Source organism: Trachurus japonicus, chromosome 9 (genome assembly GCF_045865225.1).
Source record: "Trachurus japonicus isolate A0001 chromosome 9, Traja_1.0".
Classification (NCBI taxonomy): Eukaryota; Metazoa; Chordata; class Actinopteri; order Carangiformes; family Carangidae; genus Trachurus; species Trachurus japonicus.
This window is the reverse complement of record NC_140915.1, coordinates 34,350,819-34,376,683: the sequence shown is the minus strand read 5'-3', so window position 1 is coordinate 34,376,683 and position 25,865 is coordinate 34,350,819. Positions and strand designations below refer to the sequence as shown.

General features: G+C 42.0%; 2 protein-coding genes across 2 annotated transcripts in view; both read right to left on the bottom strand.

Moving 5' to 3' along the window:
* abca2 (ATP-binding cassette, sub-family A (ABC1), member 2) overlaps positions 1-25,865 on the bottom strand; it is a 127,677-nt gene that overhangs the window by 60,481 nt on the left and 41,331 nt on the right. Inside the window, exons 9-12 of the mRNA XM_085787608.1 lie at positions 22,743-22,902; positions 17,325-17,453; positions 17,028-17,195; positions 12,713-12,809 (exon numbers count right to left, since the gene is read on the bottom strand). Coding sequence (XP_085643734.1) covers positions 12,713-12,809; positions 17,028-17,195; positions 17,325-17,453; positions 22,743-22,902 — 554 coding nt within the window. The remainder of the gene's footprint in view (positions 1-12,712; positions 12,810-17,027; positions 17,196-17,324; positions 17,454-22,742; positions 22,903-25,865) is intronic.
* LOC146981942 (sterile alpha motif domain-containing protein 3-like) lies at positions 1,243-5,616 on the bottom strand. The gene is made up of 4 exons (XM_085787606.1): positions 2,803-5,616; positions 2,537-2,689; positions 2,039-2,131; positions 1,243-1,641 (listed from the first exon to the last, which is right to left on the bottom strand). Exons 1-4 carry the CDS (start codon positions 3,802-3,804, stop codon positions 1,318-1,320), a joined length of 1,572 nt encoding a protein of 523 aa, XP_085643732.1. The 5' UTR covers positions 3,805-5,616; the 3' UTR covers positions 1,243-1,317.

Here is a 25,865-nt window from a genome sequence, read left to right as displayed (position 1 = left end):
TTTTGAGGTGTTTCAGTCCTTAAATGTCCTCCAATTCTGGAATGACCCAGCTACCGTAGCTCAGGCATCGGTCTCCCGTCAGGTAAAAGCTGCCGTTTATTCCTCAGATGAAGCTCATGAAGTTGTTGAGCCTCTCCGGTAGAGTTATCCATCACTGCAGTTGAATTAGCAGCTAAACTGCTGGACGCTAAAACCGAGGGTGCCGTCTGTGTTTACAATTCACTAAAGCAACGTGAACTTACGTACCGCTCACACTAGTAGAGTTACGCAATGAGGCAGCGTAGCAGCTCTGTGCCTCACCTCTGAAATACAACACTGTAAACCCAGATAAGTAGACTCTACTTAAAAAAATCAAGGTAACTCGTTGCCTTAAATTTTTTAAGTAATGAAGCATTAGTTGAGTAAGTGAACTGGACTACGTTCAATGTACTTGAAGCTCGTAATGGAATGGAATAGAACATTTAAGTTGAATGTACTAATAACCAAGTTACAGTAACTTAAGATACTTAGTTTAAACAACCATTCCCCACCCATTTATTTAACTCAGTTTGTTTAGTAAACATTACTCAATTACCAATTCAACTAAATTGTGTATTCTAATTGACCAAACTTAAATTTTTTAGTCCCTGAAACTCAAAATATGTCTTTCAATCAATAGAGCCATGTAAAATACATAAATAAAACTGCAACATTACATTGATACAATTTTTTTATTCAGCATATCTTTTTTTCAAAAACAAAGCCATGACCTGGCCAAAGACGTAGATTCCTCAGTGATGGCATGAACAGAAAAAAAATCTGCCTCACAAACTAGTACAATACAGCTCTCTTCCTCTTTACAGTACCTCCAATTATTACAATACTGTACTTTCAAATTCAAATCGCCTTTTCAAATTTGGCTGACGAATTGGCAAGATAAAACTCAGCCCTGCTGAACCGTGGCATCTTTACATTTACAAATAACAAATATCCATGGAAGAACAAAAAAGTGTGTGAGAATGAAAAAAGAGAGAACGGGAGGGTGAAAAAAATAACAGAGCAGATACCTAAATAAAAATGACAGTAGATACCCACTTGGAGTCCACACTCACCCCTCCTCACAACCCCCCATGCTTTCTCTAACCCTAATATAACATTTTTTTTTTAAATCTGTCCTTCTCTCCTTACCCTCTCTCTTCTCTTCCCTTCCCTTCAAAAGTTGCAACTAACAAATGTTGAAGAATATTATTACTGTCTTTTTTCTTTTCTGCTAATTTATAAAAACAACAACATCAGCAAAAACCTCACATTTGACTTGGGAAGAGGGGATTCTGGATCTTACATTACAAGCTGATTCTTGAGTGTTTGAAGTTTAGGTTTCAGATCTGTCTTACCTAAGCTCAGAAGTACCTGTTGAAAAAAATCAAAAGTGTTCTTCATGTACTTTGGGTAGTTGAGATGAAGTGCATAGGTCAAACCGAAGACAATGTACATGGCTTGGGGCAGGCTCTCAACATCCATCACAATGTTTCCCTCCAAGATGATTCCCACTGAGGATGCATTGTGGTGAAGGGACTGCGTGTGTGGAGTGATGTTTTCCGGTTCACGGCAAAGGATCCCCACTGGCACATCACTGTACGAACCTCCCTCATCATTAACATCCTGAAAGAAAGAATAGGGCACCGTCACATCACCATGACAACATATAGTGCTGCAAACAGCCTCAATAGGTACACAGCCCACATGTCTGCCCTGTTCAGTGTCCACCCACCGCCCAGTGCAGTGACCGCTACAGAAAATCACTCAGGACAGATGCAATAGGCATCCACAAATGATCTGGAGTGAACAAAGGTCACAATTTTGGAGTTTGCCTCTTCCAGATAAGTTTTTTTTCAAACAACAGAAACAATTAAAAAAAAAAAAAACTATTAACACATGCACACCCTAAAATAATACATATAGTAGGGAGAGAGGAGGGGAGGTAGAGAATGGGGGTAGCAAGGGAGGGGGAAAGGAGGAGAGGAGATAAAAAAGAAAAAGAAAAATCAAAGTTGCTTACAAAGCAAGCCTTGAAGAAGGTGGATGGATCATCGCCGAGAATGACAGGAAGACCCCTGAGGACCAAGCATCTGACTTCTGTCACATCCGAAGCCTGGTGGATTGAGAGGGCAGAGAGGACATCACACACTTAAAATAGGGTCCATGTGTTACCCTGAACACGATGTGCACACACATAATCAATAACACACAGCAAAATCATTTACAATCTGGACCCCACCTGTTCACTCATCAGGTAGTTATTTGCATCCTCATCTACAGATCAGCTACAGTATAGGAAAACCTGACAAACTAATGTAATGGATGGTAATTAATTACTCTTAGGACTGAGGAGTTAGTTTCGTCAACTCCATTAGGCTATATAGGCTACTAAATGTCAAGGAAAAGAAAGCACCTGCAAACAGGATAGCTTGCATTACCAGTACATTTATTTACATGTGTGTTCTTTCAAACTCAGACTGTTTTCTAAGACATAAATATAGATTTAAAATCAACTAACCTTTGTTTGTCGCATCAGGTCAGCCAACACCTGCCCTGTGAGCCCCCTCTTTGCCTTAAAAATTTCTATGAGTCTGGGACTGTGATGGTCAAGGGCCTCATAGAACTCATTTTTCAGGCTCTTGCCAGCCACCCTGCTGAACTCCAGACACACCTGAAACGTAAAAATACAAATAAAACATGTTCATGTTCAAATGAGTTTGTGATCGTTTTATCAACAGAGCAGTTCCACAAAATACAACATATGAGAAAAATATATAGGCCTACCTGGTGTTCAGTGAATAGAGCTGGCCAACGTTGACGTATCTCGTTGATCTCCGGCTTTTCCTTTACAACCTCATTTCTTCGCAGAGCGAATGTGACATCCATTTTTTGTTTGATGAGGACTCCATTTCGGATTTTCTTTTTCATTTCCTCCACAATGAGCAGTCGCGCATCCTCAAGGCTGGAGTCATCTTGTCCGTCTGGGTAATCTGGTAAATAGTTCACCTCTCCTCTCCTTGGCTTTTTTATGCCCTTGTTCGGTGGGTTTCCACCAGGAGAGTGTTTTCCTTGTTTCCCGCTGTTCACGGTGACATCACGGTGACCCAGCTGACGCATTTTTGTTCTGTAATTACCCATCTTAAATTTCAAGCTGTTTTTCCAACCGCTCCAGCCTGACACTGATCCTTGCTCTTTGAGACATGGGTGTGCTCGCACCAGAGCTGAGGCAACAGCTTCAAATTCTGCATTTGTTGGATATGCTTTCAAGGCATATATGGTCTCAGCCAGCCTCTCCAGGATGTCGTGTTTGAGCTCCTTTGACGGAATGAGGTGCGATCCATCCTTGAGATGGAGCAGATTTGCTTGACGCAGCCTGTACTCGACATCCACAGAAAATTTTGGTATATACAGATCGAATTCCTCTGGCCACTGGCGTTGTCTTTCCTGAGAGGAGTCGGAGAGGATGTCTGTGTCTGCCTGGCTGTGTGTGTCGCTTAGTTCTTCACTTGATGTTAACCCTGGGATGGGCACCTCCACAAGACTAAGAACTGGAATGATTTTAAGAGTGGGTCGCTCAGGCAGCTCTGAAATCTCTGTTAGATTGCACAGTTCGTTATCAAAATTGGGATCTTTAAACTGTAAGCTGAAGCTATAGTTTATTTGAAGAGCATCTTTAAGGGAGCCAATCAAATGCTCAACTGTGTCAGGCTTTGTCTTCAGTTCCACCTTCCTTATGTCTGCTTCAGTGAGGATAACTCTCACAAGCATTCGCTGCTGTGCTGCCATCTGGGGAGAAAGAGAGAGATTGTTCAGCACAGAATATAACGTTTGAGAGTCACCATTAGTTTCCCACTTATTCTGTATGCGGAAAGGGGGAAAACATCGTTAAGCTCTGACAGCAGTACCGCACACAGGGGCACGGTTACATCAGGGTAGCAAACTTCATATGATCTAAGGTGCTCGTGGTACCATGCACTCATTACTCTGCACACAAACATGATTTCTGTATGAACTGCAACGATGTGTGTGATCTGCCTAAACTCAGGGAGACCTGAGCAGGATCCTGCAGAGACCACCATATCTGCCTTGTATGTAACTCCATCTAGACAGACAGATGATGCTACAAGAACTGCTGTTGGCTTGTGGATTTTCTGACTGAATACTCTCTGGATGTTCTCAGGGAAAGATGATACAGAGACCGTAGTGACCTTCTCCATCTCAACAGAAGGTTTGAAAAATGAACTTGAGTCTAAATGATAGCTGATTGCTTTTTGATGTTTCACAGCAAGTGTTAAGGCTACATTCCTGTAGTTCTGAGCATCACGGATAATCTTTTTGAAAAATTTGTGCTTTCCTTCAAAGCGCATAGTCCAAACATCACACAGTGGACCAAATGCTTTGATAAGTTGAGGATAATGTTCAATAAAGTGGTGTTTCGGTCTCAATCTAAACTCTGGGAATGTAGACTGCAGTAGTTCTCTGTGTTCAGCTAACTTGCACTCCAGGAAGTAGAGTGTTTCTTCAGTAAACCTGGGGGCGACTGCTAACTCCACAATGTCTTTGACAAGCATGAGAACTTCCCATGCCTTTTCCCCAGGAGGAACATACTGGCCAACAAGAAATGGAAGGAGCCTAATTAGGCACCAGTTCTCATGCGCATTTCCCCCGGTTGTGCCTTTTGTGGAGAAGCCTTTTGTAATTGGCTGTGGCTGATCAGTTTTGTCAGTGAAGGTGTATGTAAATGACCTGATAGCCTGATTCACTGTTTCAAGATTGAAATATCCCTTGGACATCAGATCTGAAAGGCACAAAGACAACTCTATTGGGACGATGCCCTCCAGAAGATCATGCATCAGGTCAGGAGGATAACCTTTTACAACATGAAAGTGTTCCAGTTTTGCAGTCAAGGGGCATTCTTTTTTCACACCATATGTTCTGCTCAGTTCTGGGTTTTCCATCACTTCCTGCACTTGTTTGTCATGTCTGTCTTTGTCTCTAAGCTCAAAAGCACCGGAGCGCACCTCTTGTTCTTGAGTGTCACTTCTACTTGCCATGCAAACTCTGCAGAATTTATCAACAGAGAAGCTCTCATAGAATCCAGCTAGTGCATGAGCCCCTAGGTTGTCAGCAGCTACGTATAAGACAGTTCCTTTCACACTTGCACCCAAGGCCTCAATGTAAACACCATCTTTTTCTAGTGACATCAGATCATGTATAAGTGGCTCCAGCACTTTAGCATAACCACATTCTTTTACAGTGGTTGTGTTGCATATAAGAGCAAGCTGGATAGAGTTGAGTGATGCTCTATATTTTGCTGGCATATTGGCAATTACCCAGTACACCGCACACATCTTGTGTTTTTTCTTTGACGTCCCCAACGGATTGGCGACTTCAAAGTCATCGATGTACATCCCAATGGCAATTGTGAACTCATCATTAGTAAGAAGGCCATTTTCTCTGAAGTATATACCATCTACATGAGTTCTGTATTCATTTGGAACATGTATTTCTTCAGACATTGCTTTATCTAAAACATCTGTCTTGCTCAGCAACTTCTGCAGCATTTGCTGTATGGGAACATATACAACCGATTTTTGATCTTTGTCAACTACATACTCTACAGGCATCACCAGTGGAAATTCTTTAGACACATACGATGCTCTCCTTTTTGTGGTTGCTAGGGAACCATCTTTGCCGCAAAATGTTGTCATTACGTTGGTCTCTGAAACAGCACTGCTCACCTGTTTCACAATCGACTCATCTATCTCAGAATCATACTCCTGAAGAATCATCTTCACCTTATGCTGCAGAAGTGGCTCTGACAAATAATGTATATCACAAAGCTGTTTGATAACTTCCTGTACAGAGCGCTCAGGTATGTGGAGAATAGTCTGCATCTTTAAAAAAAGAGCAGCCAAGTTGTGCTCCAACTGCTTTTCTAAATTATGAAGATTTATCTCTGAAACTTCTTCACTGACATCATCTATCTCCCCCATGTCTTCAATTGGCAATGACTCATCTGCAACATCACTGTCTTTGTTTTCATCACTCATGTCAACATTAACTATTTCTTTCTTGTACATCTTCCAGTTGTCTTCTCTATGTGCTTTACTTTTATGTGCATTAAGAGTTGAATACACACTGCTCTCAAATCTACAGCCTGCATATGGACACTGAACCTTTTGGTTAACTTTCAAGTGTCTGGTTCGGAGGTGAGTGAAAAATTCAGATTCGGAGCAGGGCTCACTGAAGTCACACAACTGACAGCTGAATTTGAGCGCTTCATTTTCTCCTGGTTGTTCCTCATCATGAGTTTTAGAGTGAATACGAGATATGTGTGCTTTAAGGTTATTTAAGGACTTGAATGTGCACAAACAGTCCTGGTGCAAACAGGGAAATGGTACTGTTCTTGTGTAACTTCCATGTTTTAACCTGTAGTGTTTAAATAGTTGTGCCCTTTTCTCACTGATAAAACCACAATATTTACACTTCCACTCCATCTTCAGCTAGCTACAGTTAGATGAGCTAAGGAAAAATGACAGTTAGCTAACAGTGTAAAGCTTCTGAAAATAACAATTTGAAATTGGCTCTCCAGATGAACACAATAGCCACAGAATTAACTAAATAATAAAACCTTTAAGACGCATGGCAGCTAAGAGTGGGACTAATGGCCAACTAACAAAAAAAAACCCCAAATAAATCAAGAAAATAAAGCTAATAGCCTAATGTGAGTTAGTGTGCACCAACTTACCAGGATGTTTGTAGCTCAATGGCTAAGCTAGCTGCTTCACCACCGTCTCAGTTCAACTGCAACAGAAAAGAAGTGTCATAGTCGAGCCGACACATCAGCTCCGTGTAATGTTAAAAGCAGCCTAACATAAAGACTTCTAGCTGAGCAGTCCGGTCATTAAACTTTAGCTTTGCGCCGCCGATGTCTGCTTTGTCTTCGTGGGGGCCTCCAGGGGGAACAAATGCGGACTGTAACGACCGCGGCGGACTCGCCAGACACGTCGGGGCAAAGCTCAATTCAATTGTTATGACCGGGGCCGGGCGGGCTCGTGACTCCTGTCTTACAATTTACTCCGAAAATAGAAAGCTTCTGCGCAAACTTACCTGGACGTTTGCTGGACTGTGGTCCGTGGTGGAGTTGGGTAGCTCGTTCACAGGCTCAGGTGTCTGGTTCAGGTTCAGGCGTCTGGCCGCTCAGCTAACCGTCTCACTCGCGAGAACTAGAATTTTGGCGGGTGGTGACTGTTGGTGACGTCAATGCGTTTCAAACAAGCAAAACTTTATCATATTTAGTTGTCTGAGCTCAAACCGAAACCGCGACACTCTGAGACACAAACTTGTGTAGCCAATGAAATGGCAGAACCGAGACACACCCATTCCAGCGCTCCGGTCGCTGTTTTTTCTTTCTTTTTTTTTTTTTTTTTTTCCTTGTCGGACACGTTCTTCACTCACACACACATCACATAGCCAGAGCACTGGCCTGCACAGAGTTTATGAAATAGATTTTTCAACAATTTGGTCGGGTTTTACCGTTATGCCCGTTTATGAGGAGGGAGAGACTGAGCTGAGGCTGTGTGTGTGTGTGTGTGTGTGTGTGTGGGGGGGGGGGGGGGATTATTTAAAAACTACAGTTTACTCAGAATTATTAATTAATGTAAAGAAATGACACAGGTTTAAGTAATACAAACTCAGCTTGTTTGAGTAACACACATTGATTGGATTTAAAATCACAATTACTATAAGAATGGGCTTGAAAAAGTTCACCTAAATCAGAATTAACAAGTAATGTCAATAAATTGGACACATTTAAGTAACATGAACTCAACCTGTTGAGTCAAATCAAAATCTGGGTTTACAGTGAACGAGACGGCGAGTGGCTCTATAGCCTGTGGTTGATTTTTAAAATGTGAAGTAATCAGCCAAGTAATCTCCGTTTTTATCAAATGTATCGGTAATCTGATTACGGGTTTTTTTTCTGTACTTGTAACGGACTACAGTTACCCTTTTTTTGTATCCTGATTACGTAACGCCGTTACATGTAGTCCGTTACTCCCCAAGCCTGCATCTGGGGCAGGCCCTTCAAGGTGGGAACTTAAATGTACCAGCACCATGCCCACTCCCCTCAGCACCCGAGTTGGGGCAGATGCCATTTGTGATTGTAGCAGATGAATGGCTTGATGAAGACCTTTCTCCTCCGCCCTTATCCTGGGAGACATCTGCCAGGCCAGACATCTGCCTTTGGCATTCTCAGCCAGTGTCGGAGAGTGTATCAATACCGGCCGCAAGTCAGATAGCATCATCAAAGCCACCTGCATCCTCACAAACCACCTCTGTGGTGCTGATGGAACCCAGAGTGCTGACGTTGATGATGGTTCAGATGCTGTGGATGGCAGTGGCCTTAGTGCCATCAGGAGTCTCCGAGGCAACAGAGCATCAGCAAGCACTGAGGGTGCGGAATACAGTCCGCCAGCATTTCACCTAACCTGCTGGCCAAGTCCCGTGGCAGTATGACCAGGTGCACCGTGGACTCCCTTGACTTTTCCACTGTGCAGAATTTTCTGGTTGCTAGAATACCCTTGTAAATATTATTTAATCTACTGTTTAGGTTGTAAATATTCATAATTTGTAATGGTTTCCATGTTAAACTGTTTTTATTAATTTTAAACTTAAAGCAGAAGTAAGCGGAATTTTTGTGTTAATATAAGTCTTAAATAGTTATATCTTCCAACGGCAATCACTTACATAGAGTGTTTGGTCTGAAACACGGGTCTGTCAGTCACTCTGCTCTGCTGTAAGCCGAGGAGAAAACTTTGCTTGTATCCTACAACCTTTATCCAATGAGGAGAGAGAACGGCATAAAGGGGCGGTCCTCTCTGTGTGTGCAGCCAAGGGATGTGCGTGAATGTGGTGACGTAGGGACGAGGGCGGGGACTGCTAGCTCCATCGTCTGACAAGAAGTTAGCCAAAACGACCGGATCGCTTACTTCTGCTTTAAAGGTGTACAGAAAAGAAAATTGAATTTAAGCCCACTCTGGGTCATAAAATTAGTGTAATAACTCATCTATCAGACGATGTAGGCCAAACTTTGTGCAAAATTCTATTTTTGAGTAAATCCGGCATGAAAGTGTGTATTTTAGTGTAGTTTTTTTTTCCGCATTGGATAATGCAGGCGCACGGATTATACGTCAGCCTGTACACGATTCACCAGCCACTGATATTGGATCCGTAATCCGTCATGCAAACGTCTGAGACACGCACACACACACGGAGCTCGGGCTCGCCCCAAGCTTTGAATATCCCGCCCGCTCGATAACGACCAATCAAATTCGTTTTCCTTACTCGGGTAAACTCGTGTTGCAGCTCGTGACAACTCGGCGCGACAAACAGGACAAACGGCCATTTCTGTACACCTTTAAGTGTTATGAATTTATTTGAATCAGTAAGTATTAAGTTAACACAGAGGTGTTAACTTAATACTTACTGCTTCAAATAAATAATTAATTATTTACACAATTAATTCATTCATTCATTCATTTTCTATACTGCTTATCCTGCACTTGGGTCACAGAGCTGACTTTGGGTGAGAGGCGGGGTACACCCTGGACAGGTCGCCAGTCTATCACAGGGCTAATATTTACACAATGTCTTGTTAAAATAACGTTCTTATTAAGTATCATATATCTAGGATTTAAAGGTGTTGGCAAGGAAATATATACAGGGAGAAAAGGTTACTTCACCAGATGATAGGAAATCTTTATTTTTGATGCACAACTATCCACCAGGAACAGTGTAAGATCAATCACAACTGTGTGAATTGTGAGTGTTCTGGCTCTGAATATCCAAATTCTGCTTGAAAGACAAGCTCTTGCATTTTCATTTCCAGCCATGATTGCTTAGCCAGAGACAGCCTTCTCATGGCCGGAGCAAGACTCATGAGAAAATGATGAATGTCATCTCTTTCCTGCCGCTCTTTAGCACACTGCTTCCTTTCTTTTCTCTCCAGATATTCTTGGAGTAAATCCCTGCTCCTCCTTTTAGGTGCCCTTGCAGCAGTAGCAGCCTCTGCCTCACTCTCCTCTGACTCTTGCCCTGTCTCCTCCATCTCCTCATCCTGCTGTGGGAGGTCCAGATTGCTGTGCACCCTGTCCGAACATATGATAAGTGTCCTCCTCTCCTGTGTCAGCTGAATGAAGTCCAAAGGAGGACTGTGTACCCTCCATCCAAACCTGTATTCTGTATTAACTTGTGTGATAACTACAAAAATGAATAGTTTTTAATTTTTTGTGTAAAAAAAACAGACAGGTTGGGACGCCTAGTGGCACAGTGGGTTAAGCAGGCGCCCAATGTGTTGAGGCTGTGGCCCTCGTGCAGACGGCCCCGGTTCGAATCCCGCATCGGACGGCCCTTTCCTGCGTGTCATTCCCCATCTCTCTGCCTCCCCATTTCCTGTCTCTCTCAACTGTACTGTCAAATAAAGGCATGAAAAAGGCCAAAAAATATATACTTAAAAAAAAACAGACAAGTAAACAAAAGGGAAAATTCACTTATCTCTTGAAATCGGCAATTGATAGAGAGTAAATCCAAACTAATTTTTCATTGCTGTGTTTTAGTTTAATTATCTGATATGCTGAGGCATACATCAGGCTGAAAATGACTGCATTGTGCAAAAGCAGTGAAGAATATAATCAATTCAATAGTTATAAAGTGTGTGTATGTAGCCTACTGAGGTGGACAGTGTCTTACAATACCAAACAAAACAGTGTAAACTACATTGCATATTTGTTGAATCTAGTTATCACACAAGTTGAGAACAGCTTTGGACAGAGGGCACATTTCATTAGTGCACAGTCAGTTCCAAATTACACAACTCAATTTATTGTACAAATGATGTACAGTACATCATTTACCCACATGATACAAATGAAAAGTAATGTGTACTAATTAACTGTCTAACAGACCATATAGGAGAAAGACTATTTGAAAAAAAATGTGCTACCTGTAGACACCCTGCTTGACTATGAACTACAGGTAAACTAAGCTGTGGATGTGTCCAGGAAAGACATTACATCTATGTATTTCCACTCCCTCTTTGCTTTCCCTGCCTGCCCACTCCTTGTCTCTTTTTCTTCCCTCTTCTTCCATACATGTCGCTCAGGTTTTTCCACAGTCTCTTTGCATTCTCAACTAAAATCATAAAAGGTACAACATTAAAATTACCATGTTTATCATGTTTGTTTACGTTAGCAAAACTGGCATTGTTGTGCCACTGCCTTCTTGTTACCAACTCTACTACATCTAACAACAACTCACTGTCTTGATAGCCGAGATGTTTGGCGATGCTTTGCCACACATTATCCTTCAATTCGTTATCCTTGTAATTTTAGTGTCCCTTGTCAAATACGGTAACACAGGGTGATGAGAGACGCAGGTTATCAGTAGATCCGCCATTGTTGTCACAGTGTTACGTTACCTTTTTTCACGCTACATGACTGGTTGATGAGTATAGTCGCCGGGCGAAAGCTCAGAAAAATCGACCTCGCTGCGAAAAAAACAAAACACATTCACGGTGTGAAAGGACTCGTGATGAAAACTGGGGTTCGGAAAAAAAATGTTGACGCGCTTATTATTCGCACGAAAAATACGTCTCAGGGGGCGGTGCGTGGCGCAGTGGTTAAGGCGGCCGCCCCATGTAGAGGCTACAGTCCTCAACGCAGGCGTCCCCGGTTCGAGTCCCGCGTCGGGCAGACATTTCCTGCATGTCATTCCCCCTCTCTCTGCCTCCCCCTTTCCTGTCTATCTCTACTGTGTGTGCTATCAAATAAAAAAAAAATAAAAAAATACGTCTCAGGTGTGAAAGGGCCTTTAATCACAGGTTACGTGCCACAGGCCTTTAACTCTTTGACTGCCAGCCATTCTCACAGCAGCTACCTCCAGCTTGCCAGGCATTTTCCAGCTTTTTGACTGATTTTCTTTGACCCACAATATATTATGTACTCTTACTACATACACATTCAACCCATCAAATGAAAGAAGAGAATCCCTTCTTTCCAGCAAAAAAGACTGTGTGTTTCTATGGGTTAGTTTAGCCCAAAAAGCCATTTTGGCACCAAAATCAAAACCAAAAAATAAGTTTTTGTGTTTACCGTCATTTTCAGGTGTACCAGTACAATTTGCTCCATTATATTTTGCTTTAGTGACACCTCAACATCTCTTCTATTGCTAACAACAACAAAATCAACACTGACAATAAACAAGAGGTTAGGGTTTACAGGACGCGTTTGTGTCACGGTCTCGTGGTGCCACAGAGACGAGAGCTGTGACACCGGGTCCGAGGCTCTGATCATGCAGGTTTGGTTTTCAGCAGTGATGTGGAAGGCAGAGAGCCTCCACTCTCCCACAAGTCATTTATCTAACATCACAATTAGTCCCAAGCTGTATAATGACAGTAAAAATGAAACATAAATATAAATATCCTGCATAGTTCTTCTGCTCTGTGCTACTCCGATCAGAGCGGCGTCCATAGCAGCGGCCTATTTAAAGGTTTTGGTGATTCCTGATTGGACGGAGGGGTGGGTGCTTATCGGTTGTGCAATTGAAAAGAAAATCATAAGTCCAGCCGCCTGGAATGGTAACTTTATAGGTGAAGAGAGGAGCGCATTTGATTGGTTTAACCTGCATGACTTACTGGCAAACACAGACACGTTGTCCTGGTAGGCCTGGTTCAGCGTGTAGTTCACAATGCTGTCCTCATCAGGAAAGCCCTTGAAGACATCCACACTGACCTGAAAACACAGCAGGAATTAATAAACCATGAAACTGCAACACTGGCATGTTTGCAGTGGAATCAGTCATGTTTTTTTTGCCTTTCCTGTCTCTTAAAGGGACAACAAGGAGTTTCTATTTGGTTATAAAAAAGTCTCACGTTAATGTGGATGAATCTCCGCTACCCACACTTGTTAATGGGCCCATTTTCGATAAATATATCGTTTTGTCTCTATCGTTATTTTGTTATTATTAGTGGTGGCGGAAATGCTGGTCGAGCCGACCAGTGTTTCCTTCGTGGCAGGTCATGAGAATAACGCAGCCGAATCGCTGTTTATGGTCGGAACTACGACGGTATGTGAACCTCTTTGAACCTCTGACTTTAATTATTGATGAATGAAAACATGAGTCCGTCTTGCGCCGGTCAAAGAAATTTACGGTGCGTGCGGAGGCTCATAAATGTAGTGTGAAAACGCTTCGCTTTTCCAAAACTCCTCGTTGTCCCTTTAACTGATATGCCAGTGGTAGTTTATTAGAGTCTGTTTGCCATCTTAGATTCATACCACTGGTATTTGGTAATGGGAAGCGGGGATACGCCATCCGTATTTTTCTTTTTAGCATAAAAAAAAACCGACAACTACAGTAAAACTGATAAAGCAATGGACAGAATATCTGATAATTTGCCTGAAATGCCAATTTAAGGTAGTGCTGTTAAAATACAGGATCGTCCTGTGTTTAAAATTAAACAGTGAATCCTATATTGAGCCAATACGGGACAGGGTTTGTCCTGTATTTCCAAGTTGTCTTGAATGCAGCATCATCCCACCCACAAGACCTGTCTATCTCTGTCCGTGATTGGGTAAAACCTGCTGCCATTGGTGGTTTGATCACAGGGTTACATGCTGTCATTCTGACATTCCACCATTCCGTCATACTGCTATTCCGACATGCGAACATCCCACCATTCCGACAAATATGCGTTTCTCAACAGGTGACTGCCTTCTTTAAGACATTATACTATTTTATTTTTTATTTGGAGAGGACAGTGCACATTAATTAACTTTTCTGTAAAAGTGCCATTGTTAGCCAGAGGCTAGTTTTCAACTGCGGTCCTCCGGCAAGATGTTAAAAAGCCATTAAAATATACAAAAGAAACACACGGATCATAATACATAAAAACAGGGACACAGGAGAGGACATAAAAATTAGCGCAAGAATAGAACATATCCAAACAGAAACCAGCAGACAATGACACTAAATGAGAGACAATTAATATGATACTATTAAAAACAAAAACAACAAATAGACAATAATACACAACAAAAAAAACAGGATGTATAGTGCAATTAACCCTTATGTGGTGTTCGGGTCAAATTGACCCGTTTCAAATTTTTACTAAAAGAAAAAATATACAAGGATACGACTTTTCGACCTGAAAATCCATGGCCTTGGCTTATTTTATGTGAAGAACGTGTGAAAGAAAAAAAAAATATTGACATGGTATGCTACAATACGCCTACGCATTTATGTCCTTCATAGGATGTTCGGGTCAATTTGACCCGGATGAAATACATTGACTGACAGACAGGCAGACACACACACACACACACACACACTTACATGGACGCAGACACACACAAACACACACACACATATACAAACACACACACGCACACATAAACACACAGAGACACACACACACTTACATGGACACAGACACACACAAACACATGGACACACACGCACAGACACACAGAGACACACACACACTTACATGGACACAGACACACAAACAACCACACACAGAGACACACACACACACACATGCACAGAGACACACACACACTTACATGGACACAGACACACACACACACACACAAACGCACGCACAGACACACAGAGACACACACACACACACACTTACATGGACACAGACACAAACACACGCACACACAGAGACACACACACACTTACATGGACACAGACACAAACACACACGCATGCACACACAGAGACACACACACACACACTTACATGGACACACACAAACACACGCACACACAGAGACACACGCAAACACTAACATGGACACACACGCACACACACAGACACACACACTTACATGGACATAGACACACACAGACACACAAACACACGCACACACAGAGACACACACACACTTACATGGACACAGACACACACACTTACATAGACACAGACACACAAACACGCACACACAGAGACACACACATGGACACAGACACACACGCACAGACACAGACACACACAAACTTACATGGACACAGACACACACAGACACACAAACACACGCACACACAGAGACACACACAAACTTACATGGACACAGACACACAAACACACGCACACACAGAGACACACACACACTTATATGGACACAGACACACAAACACGCACACACATGGACACACACACGCACAGACACAGAGACACACAAACTTACATGGACACAGACACACACAAACACCCCAAGGCTTTACTATAGTGGATTTTTTACATACATTATAACTTTATCACAAAAAACGAATGACACTTCCATTGTTAAATGTGATCTAGCAGAGATTAATTGCAAACATGATTCATGTATGTTATCTATATTGTTTGGAACTGAGATAAAGAAAATATATGTTGGAGTTTTTTTATGTAAATATTTAGTTCTATATTTCTTTTAAAACCAACAATAATGTTCCGGGTCAATTTGACCCGAACAGTTCCAAAGGGTCCAAAATGTGAACATAACACAAGGGTTAAATAAATTTGGGTAAGATTAACGGTCAGGGATGGATAAATGAGATGGAGGTGCAGCAAGGCAAAGACCAGAGCAGGGTTTCTTGATGGAGTTGTGCTAAAATGGATTGAGAAACACAACAAAACCAAAGAAACCAAAGACAATACAGTGTAATAAAGTGCTAAAGTGTTCATAAATTGGGCGAGAAAAAAACTGTCAGGGATGGACAGATGAGATGGGGGTGCAGCAATGCAAGAACCAGAGCAGGGTTTCTTGTTTGGATCGAGAAATACAACAAAACCAAAAACAGTGTAATAACACAGTTACTACAGTGAACAAGTAAAGTGTTGCAGTGCTTGTAAGAGTGAGGAATACCCACATGGTTGTGCGTAATTACGCAGCAGAGTGCAGACAGGGACTAGTCTGCCTGTCTAGCCTCTACCTGCTCTTTTTACTAAACTTAACCAACTCCTTTCTTCATAGCCTAAGCCCAACCAGTGCAAAATCTTTTGGGGAAAAAATACGCTATTAAAGGAATTGTCGGAAAGGCAGGATATTTTTAAAAATAAAAAAATACCGTCATTCTGACCATAGGAGGCAAAAATTGTCGGAATGATGGGACGTTTGATAGAAAATTAACTGTTGCCATTTAGACAATTAGAGGCCTATGTCGGACTGGTGGGATGTCGGAATGGTGGTTGCCCCCCTGATCACAGACGAGGGGGGAAATTCAAGCACTCGGCTTAACAGTGTCTGTGACAATGACTATAGTTGTAAATTATGTTGGTGAGTGTTATTCCTTTTCCTTTTCAAAAAAAAAAAAAAAAAAAAAACAATTTCCCAATTTGGGGGAAATTGTTTTTTTGTTTTTACATCTGATAGGGGTCTTACGGACTGTTCTATGACCCCTCTACCCTGGGGTTATTTCAGAGTGGATGGATGAAAATAAGTATAACAGTCTGTACTGACGAACATTTGCAATTGTTTGAGCTGCCTTTTTTTTCTTGAAATTAAAATAATTGAGGTTTTCATTGACATGAAGCATGCCCATGTGTGCCAGTGTCTTAAAACTGATGAAATATTTTGTGAAATCGAGAGAGATCTGGAGTAATGTTTACAATTTTCAGCCACATTTCTGCCTGCTGTTAATATACTCATGATCAATTTTCATTTGCCATCTTTGATAGTGTTGTCTTGTCATGTCATCCCTTTACACACCATGCAACATTACTCTTGACTCACAATCATTTAATTTCTGTGACATTTTCATTCTGTTCTGATTCAGACAGACATCCTATTATTGTGTGGATTTGCCTCCACCTAGTGGACACAGTTGACAATGCATGTGAAAATTCAGTAAATCTTGTCTGTGGCCACATAGTATGTTCCATATTTGTTCTTTTTTAAACTGGATTTTGTTTAACATTATTAGTTTGATTTAAAAGAAAATCTCAGCAGCAACAACACCAACCTTAGACATGAAGTGCGTCCAGCCACAGGCAGCATTATCAATGGTGTCCAGTTGCTCCAGCAAAGTCGAGGTGTTGGGAAGACTGAAGTTTCCTTCCATCAGACCTTGCCTCAGCTCACTGTCTGTGCCATTCAACATCTTAGGGTGCTGCTTAAGTTCTGAGGACAACTGGAACAAGAGGAGAAAGAAAAAAAAAGATCTGTAAACACACAACCTAAAAATGACCTTTCCATGATGTGATAGTTTTGTATAATTTCTGTCAAAAGATTATTTATTACAGAGTACAGACATGTATACCTGCTGTAGCCACACCAGATGGCTGTGCAGTCGGCCCTCCTCCAGAGAAGTCCTGAGCTGGGCAGAGATATTCAGCCACACCCGGGTGTAGTGTGTCACGTTCCCAACAAAAGCAAATGTCTCATTTGCCTAGGTGTAATAAATTTCCATTAGTTTTTGTATGAATACACTAATCTCTCCAACCACAATCCTCACATATTCTCTAGTGTCTCCACCATCTTTTGCACACTGGCACAGATGGGGGACTGTATCAGAAAATCCAACACACAAAGGGTCTAAGGGAAGACAATGTTGTTATGATGCTTTGTAAAGCCCTATGAGACAAACTGTTTGTGAAAATGGGCTATACAAATAAACCTGCATTGTCTTGCCTTGTCCAATATGTATTAACCAAAAACAATGACAAACATTGCACAGAAAACCTCAAAAGTCTCATTAGGCTTTAAAAAAAAATGTGCATGTGTCTTGCAATATATACATTAGTACGTAGTAAAGAAAGTAAAGAAATAAATCTTATAAAATACAGTTTTGTTTAAGAGAGCAAAAAATGGACACTAGATGCTGCGATATTACTGTTGTGGTCAATTTCTGAGATTTGAGAGGCTGCCATACTGTGTAATGTTTGACTGATTGCCTGGTTACACTGCCGCTTAAGTTTGACGTGAGTGGAAGGAGTGGGGCAGTGTGGGAAAAAGCCAGCAGGGAGTCTTGTGGACTGGTAAGGCAGACGCCCAGGAAAAAGGAAAGTGATTAAAAGACAGGAAGAAGCACCCTTAACCTCCAGAGTGAATTTTTTTATGATTAATATTTTATTGGGATTTTTGAATATCACACATGTGGAAATGTTGATTACAAAACAATATTGAGACTTGTATACAGAAAGTAAGCAATAAACTATGTTATACAATGCTTGCACTCCAGGAAAAGGAGAAAAACAAAAAAAAAAAGCAAGACAAGAACAATCTAACAAATAAAACAGGACAGCACAACAGCAATACAATAAAATGAATTAATTAGTTAAAAAAAAAATTTTTTAAAAGGGAGAGGGATGTAAAAGACAAATAATAATAACAGATCATAACGTGTTACATGCTCAGCGATGCTAGGTGTCGTGTTCAGATTGGTTACCATATCTCCTACACAGGGTCTTTCATATTGGACAAGTATCGTTCCCATTTCAAATTGAAGCTTTCCACTCTGTTTATTAGTCTGTATGATAGGCCTTCCAATGCAGCCAGTTTGGCTAAATGAGTGTGCCAGAGGCTGACAGGGGGGGGCGATGACGCCTTCCACTCTGAAACAATAAGTTTGCACCCCAGCATCAGTGCCACCTGGACAACGTGGGATGGGAGGTCATCAAGTTGGGATGGGTCCCCCAGAATATACAACCTCTGGGAAAAGGGAATATCATGTCCTATAATCATTGTGACGTTATTATGAATCTCAAACCAGTAGTCTTGTATTTTTTGACAGCTCCACAGCATGAGTCAAGGTGCCTTCCCCGCTCTGGCATCTCCAGCAGTCTGGGTTTTGTTTTAACTTAACTCTATATAGCTTGGAGGGGGTCCAATAGACTCTGTTCAGGATCTTGAATTGGACAAGCCTAGTTCTGAGTTCCCTGGACATCTTTTTCCTGTTTTGTAAGATCCTACTCCACTACATTTTTTTTGGAAAGCTAAGTTTAACTCATTGAGTGCCAGCCCTTTTATAAAATGGTCAGTGCCAGGTGCCAGCGTTTTGGGTCATTTTGAGTAATATTTCAAGACCCACGGAATATTTTGTACTATGACTCTGAAAACACCAAACAGCTCAAAGGAAAGAGGAGACTCTCTATTTAACTAGGGAAAAAAACCATTTGTTTGTACCTTGTTCCATTCTTGATTTATCTTAAGTTGAATAGAGCCTAGTTGCACCAAAAAGACCACAAGACAAAGCTGAGAAAAATGCATTTTTGTGAAAGAGAGTCTCTCAAGAAAAACTGTGATTTATCCGTTTTAATTTTGGCTTCAAAAACATGTAAGACATCTGAAAATTTAATTTCACATGTTTTTTCTTTGTACAATAAAAAAAAAAAAACTAAAATACAACAAGTAGGAGTCCGACTCTGCAGAGTGATGCCTGCTCTCCTCCTTCTCCTCCTGCAGTTGCTGCACCCTCACCCCTTCACCCCTTGTTCCGGGTTCTGCCCGTCGTTTTTCTCTAGAAATAGAAACTTTTTCCAACTTATTTAACTCCGTACCGATCGCGCTCGTCTTCTCCTTCTTCTTCACTTCTTGCTCTGATCTACAGTCTTCTTCATTCTACACATCCCAGAAGCCCCAAAATTACTCACAGTGCGCGCGACAGCGTCCCCCTTAACCAGCCGCAGAAAACTGCGTTTGACATATATGTACGTCAATGGCACTCAAGCGTTGGATTTTGATTGACGTACATATACGTCAATGGCACTCAATGAGTTAATATCACTATCCACACCCAGGCCCGATCACTGCCAGACCTGTTGAATCAAGAAATCATTCAGTAGAACCTGTCTGACACAGTAAAAGTAGGCTGAGAGATCTAAAAAAAAACAACATAATACAACACATAATACTATGAAAAAAAAACATCTTGATGATCCCAGAGACTTTTAGGAAAATATTATGTGGACTGACAAGACTAAAAATGTGAATTCTTTGGAAGGTGTGCATCCTGTATCTAGTGTAAAAGTAATACAGTATTTCATCAAAAGAGCATCATACCAACAGTTAAACATGGTGGTGGTAGTGTGATGGTCTGTGGCTGCTTTGCTGCTTCAGGACCTGGACAACTTGCAGTAATTGATGGAACCATGAATTCTGGTCTCTACCAGAAAATTACTGTCAGTTCATTATCTTAAGGCAGGGGTGTCCAAACTACGGCCCGCGGGCCATCTGCAATTTGGCCCTAGGTTACAGCGCATACAATCCTGCACACAGACACACACATCTGCATCTACAGGAGCCTTGGTGCATTTTCTCCACACCGTCGCTGAGCCAACATGCTACAGAATAAACGACAGGAGCAGCTCTGTGTTTTCAATCGGAGTTTTCTCCTCCTTTTTCTGCTGCTCTCCCGGACACTGAACCCTCCGCCTCCGACAAAATAAAAAAATATTTCGCTGGCTGGGTCTCCGGTGCGAGGCTTCAAACACATGACGACCCGTGACAGGCAAACTGACTCATCTCATGAACCGCTCCACTTCCACTCATATCCTCTCTCTTTTCCAACTTTCACTCCATCCTTCCTCCCTTTAGCAGCTGTAGCTCAAACAAGCTACATTCACGGCAGGAAGCGGTGCCGTTCCCATTCCCGATTGGAGATTGTTTTATCGCCCAGCCCTATTATAATGTACTTAATTTTTTAAAATTCCATAAAAATCATAGCCTACTCTTGAAAATGATTTGGTGGCCCACTTCGCGGCCATAATGTGTGGAGATTTTAGATACTATGTTCCCGCCCCCCCCACGCTAGATCAGGGTCAAAAGTCTGAAACTGAAAAAGAAAGATCTGAATCTGAAAAAGAAAGATCTGAAACTGAAAAAAAGATTTGAAACTGTAAAAAACTAAGATCTGAATCTGAAAAGATAAAACATGCAACTAAAAGAAATATGATCCCAAATATCAATACCACAAGCTTCAGTTAGCTTCCCCAGGAAACCAGTTCACACACCTTGTGACTATCAAGCCAACTATGATTTTTGTTGTGTGTGTGTGAATAAAGTGGGTGCATCGTGAAAATCAAATCAAAATCAAATCAAAAATCAAAACATATGAAAGTGAAAAATGAAAATAAATGATTTATTCAAAAGAATTACCAAAGTTGATCATAATTATATTTAACCTGAAAAAACGTTTTGGACATTTATTTTTATTTGGAATATGTTGATGTATTCAAGATCAAAACTTTAAATTTCAGTTTCAAATTTTGCTTTTTCAAGTACAAAACATTTGACCCCGATTTAGCTCCATAGAACTGCCTAATTGAGACCACCTTTTATTTGCTCAAACCTGTAGCTGGACCCAGTACAGAAGACCGGAATCTGTTTTGGGAGACTGCTGTGACGCTTATACTGTAGGGGGGATTAGAAGGCTTGTGGTTCTACCGTTAACCCGTTTAATCCCACATTTTTCCCTGCAAAATAAGTGCATGCATTTCACTTCTTAGACCTCCTTAACACATAATATGTATGACACATAACACATGTAAGATGTTTTTCATTTCATGTTGGTTAGTTGTTAATTGTTGCCAGTGGGATTAAATGGGTTGTAGGACTTTAACCAGAACACAGAATATCACTTAAGGCGCGTTTTCACTGTAGGAACTTCGGGGTAATTTTACGGGGCCGGGACCGTTGGTGTGTGTCTCCACTGCAGGAACCTCCCCCACAGGGCCGTTTACAGGAAACTTTACGGGGCCGAACAGAGTCCCTGCCTGGGGGTAGGAACTCAGATCAGCCCTGAAAAAGTCCCGGTGGAGCTTGAGATTTACTCTGTGCTGATTGGTCAGACTCAAAGCAGGAAGTGACGCTAAGGGAAAGCCCCGAAATAAACGGCATTTTAAAAACCCAATATTACTAAAAACACGAGGTGGCCGGAAAAAAGAGAGAATAAATCAGTAAAAGACGAGAGTAGTAGGCCTGGTAAAAAAAAAAAGGAGTGTGATAAATACACGATTGCGGGATTACGTGACGATCGAGATGGCAATCCCATCTTTTTTTTTATTTATTCATTTTGGAAGGCGTCTATATTGCCGGAAAAAAACAACAAGAGCAGTAAAAAAAAAAAAAAAAAACGCTGCACAACAGCCACGTGATGATCGAAACTGTCTCATGTCGCCATAAGAACCCGGTGGGTCCAGTCTGCAGTGGAGACACGGCCACCGAGAGGGCTGAGAGAGAGGACGGGACGGTTCCTGTAGTTCCTACCCCCTCCTTTTACCAGGAACTCAGTGGAAACGCACCTTTACTCCCCGGGGATAAAAAATGAATGACCAGACGGGGCGACATCGAAGGTACACTAGAGGTGGTAAATCCACTCACCCACCCCGGCAAATCGTATACCAATAGACTTGCCTGACCTCGCCTAATAAGGCCCCAGGTCACCATGGGGTTGCAATCTGTCCCTGTTTTCCCACAGTTGTTCTGCCTGGGAAATGTATGTTCTTTCTTCCTTATTTCCTTGATGCTGGTGTGATTAGTTAAGTAATCATTCATCAATCATTTTAAAATCAAAGTCTAGATCTTGTCTTTTTACCCAAGCTTTCAACCTCATGGCCTTCACCATCAAATGCTAACTGCTATATCCATGTGGAGAAAGCCCTTGAAAAAGCCCTGTATGAGCATGGTAGTGAACATTCCTGCTCATACACCTGGACCAAAAATATAGCTGTGCACTTGCCTTCTGGATCACTTTATCCACCTGAGAACCAATGGGGGAGTAAAGGATCTTGGGATTTGTAGTCATCAAGTGAACCAGTAATCCTAGATTCCTCTGTTCTTTGCTGGTGAATCCCAAAGAACTCATATTCCCCTGCTTCAGTGCCTCTGGCTCAATGATCCTGCAACAAGAAGCATTTGTTAAAGATTTGCCACAAGTGGTGCATACATATTTCTCACAGTGGCCTGATCCCCCACCCCACTACCATTGCCCACACTCCAATCTCCTCTGTGTGTGTGTAGAACAACTCAGGCACCAAATGTATTCAACCTGACCAGGCCACGCAGGCTTGAATTGAGTGCTCTTTCACTGAATCTGATATCATAAGCCACCTTCCCACTGAAATTAGCAGGTTGATGCTAGTGCTGCACGATTTGATAATATGCAATTGCAAATTATGGTGGAAAATATTGCGATTGCAATTACGATATTGTAATAAGTCTATTTGCTTGATTATCAGGCACAACACAGGAAATAACCATATTTTGTCTTTCTCAGCTCAAACATACAGTTCCAGTGTGCCATTCCGAAGGGCCGCCATTCCGAACCTGAAAAAAGGTGTCCCATTTCGAAAAGATGGTTAAAAGTGTTGTCGTAAAGCATATGGATTGATTGCTGTGGTAGTACAGTGGGTAGAGCAGTTGACTGCCACACGAGGTGACCAGAGATTGAATCCTGGAAGAAGTGCACATTGGTATGTTTTTTGTCTTATATTATATTATCGTATTAGCACACTGTACATTATTAGCCGGCCGGATACACACGGCCCATGTTAACCGAGCCGCCGGCTCGCGCCCTGCAGCGATCGTTTCATCTGGTCTATTTTCATTTCAGAGAAGTGAAGCTCTACCTGTGGGAGCAGCGACGTACCACCGGAGGGCCAGAGCAGCAGCCGCTCCTCACAAAGGCAGCAGCCCGTCTGAAGAGCCCGTTGGCCGGGCCAACCTCCGTCATCATTCCGGTGGAGAAAACGATCACTAATAAACATACCCACAGGTATTTTAGAGGTTTACCGCCGGGTGGTTATTCTTTTTAGGAGATAAATGTTGGTCTCATTGATGAAATCTAATAATTGTGGCAGCCGCATTCGTTTGAATGAAAAGTGAAGATGTGAGAAGGAGGAGAGGCGCAGTGCTGCGGGTCTCTGTAGCCTATGTACACAAATCCCCACATTGACGAGATGTTTTACAATATGTTTTACAATAAACCGATCAGTCTGCCTTAAATTTTAATATATTTTATTAAGTTATATAACATGGTTACGGTACATGGTAAAGATACTTCACTACTCTAAACCATCTTTGGTTATGATGAGACTAGGTCATGGGTGCATTGCATTGCAGTACACGTAGACTGGTCAGATGCCTACATCAGGGCCACCATTCCGAACGCTTTACTTTCATGTTTTAGATGCCGGCTCTTAATTATTTTTGAGAAAGGGGCGCCATTCTGAACCTGAAAAAGGTCTGCCATTTCGAAAGATTGGTACACACAAATCTCAATCTCAAAAAAGTCTCATATTAATGTGGATGAATCTACGTTACCCACACTTGTTAATGGGCCCATTTTTGATAAATATATTGTTTTGTCTCTATCGTTATTTTGTTATTATTAGTGGTGGCGGAAATGCTGGTCGAGCCGACCAGCGTGTTTTACTTTTGGTTTAGTGGCGAGTTATGAGAATAACGCCGCAGAATCACCATTTATGGTCGGAACTACGACGGTATGTGATCGTCTTTGAACCTCTGACTTTAATTCTTGATGAATGAAAACATGAGTCTGTCTTGCGCCGGTCAAAGAATTTCACGGTGCGCGGAGGCTCATAAATGTAGTGTGAAAACACTTTGCTTTTCCAAAACTCCTCATTGTCCCTTTAAAAGTGAAATCACGGCCTATGTATTGGTACCTGAGAACATCACAGCGGTACCGTCACATAATAAGAGCAAAATGTAGGTCACCTCTCCCGGCGTAAACACGTCAATGTTCTCCGGTAGGCGACCGCTTCTCATCACAGTCCGCACATGGGTTTCTTTTTTTTTTCTGACATAGTTACAATTCACACACAACTTTTCTGATGGTTGTAGCCTATGTTCCTCCTTCTGCGACAGTAAAAGGGAGCAAACACTTTTCCAGACAAGACATAGACATAAACTATTCTTTTTTTTTAATTGAATGACTATTTACTCGGAAATAATTGCTCATCCGTGTCATCTGCGCCACCATAGTAAAACTTATAGACGTCTATCAGCTGATTAGTAGACGTAGGTCCTGGCAGTTTTCTGACACTGTCAGAATTAAATCGCAGGTCGTCTCTGGTCGCAAGACGCTGCAAACGGCAGTCCAAGAACCTGTCTCACAGTGCGACGTAAGACGGCCAATTTAGAGCCACGACCAAAGATTTCGTCACGATTCTCCTACGATGGTCGTCTTTCGTCTGCGACGACCCAAAATCGCAGTGTGTACAGGGCATAAGATAATCAGGCTATTTTTGTCCGTAGTCGGAAGGGGGAAAATCAGGGCAAAATCAGACAGATTATCTGTATGTGTGTAGGCATAAGATTGTGAGGTGCTTTCCGTGGTAGTACAGTGGGTAGAACAGTTGCCTTTGGCATAGGTGACTGGGGATCTAATCCTGAAAGGGGTGCATACTGGTATGTTTTTTGTCTTGTACATTGGCCCACTCATTATGTGCATTATTAGCTGGCCGGGGACACACCGAGAAGCGGAGCCACAGGGTTCATCTTTAGGGCCAATTCTCTTCATTCTTTACATGCTCCCGTTAGGTGACATAACCCGGAAGCACTCAATCAATCTGCGAGACTGCCTGAAAGACATTAAATCCTGGATGTCCTCTAACTTCCTGCTACTGAATTCAGATAAAACTGAGGAAATTGTGTTTGGACCTAAACATCTCAGGGACACTTTCTCTAATCAGATCGCTACTCTAGATGGCATCACACTGACCTCGAGTACAACTGCGAGGAACCTTGGAGTCATTTTTGACCAGGACCTTTCCTTCAGCTCCCACATAAAACATGTGACTAGGACCGCCTTCTTCCACCTGCGCAGTATAGCTAAGATTAG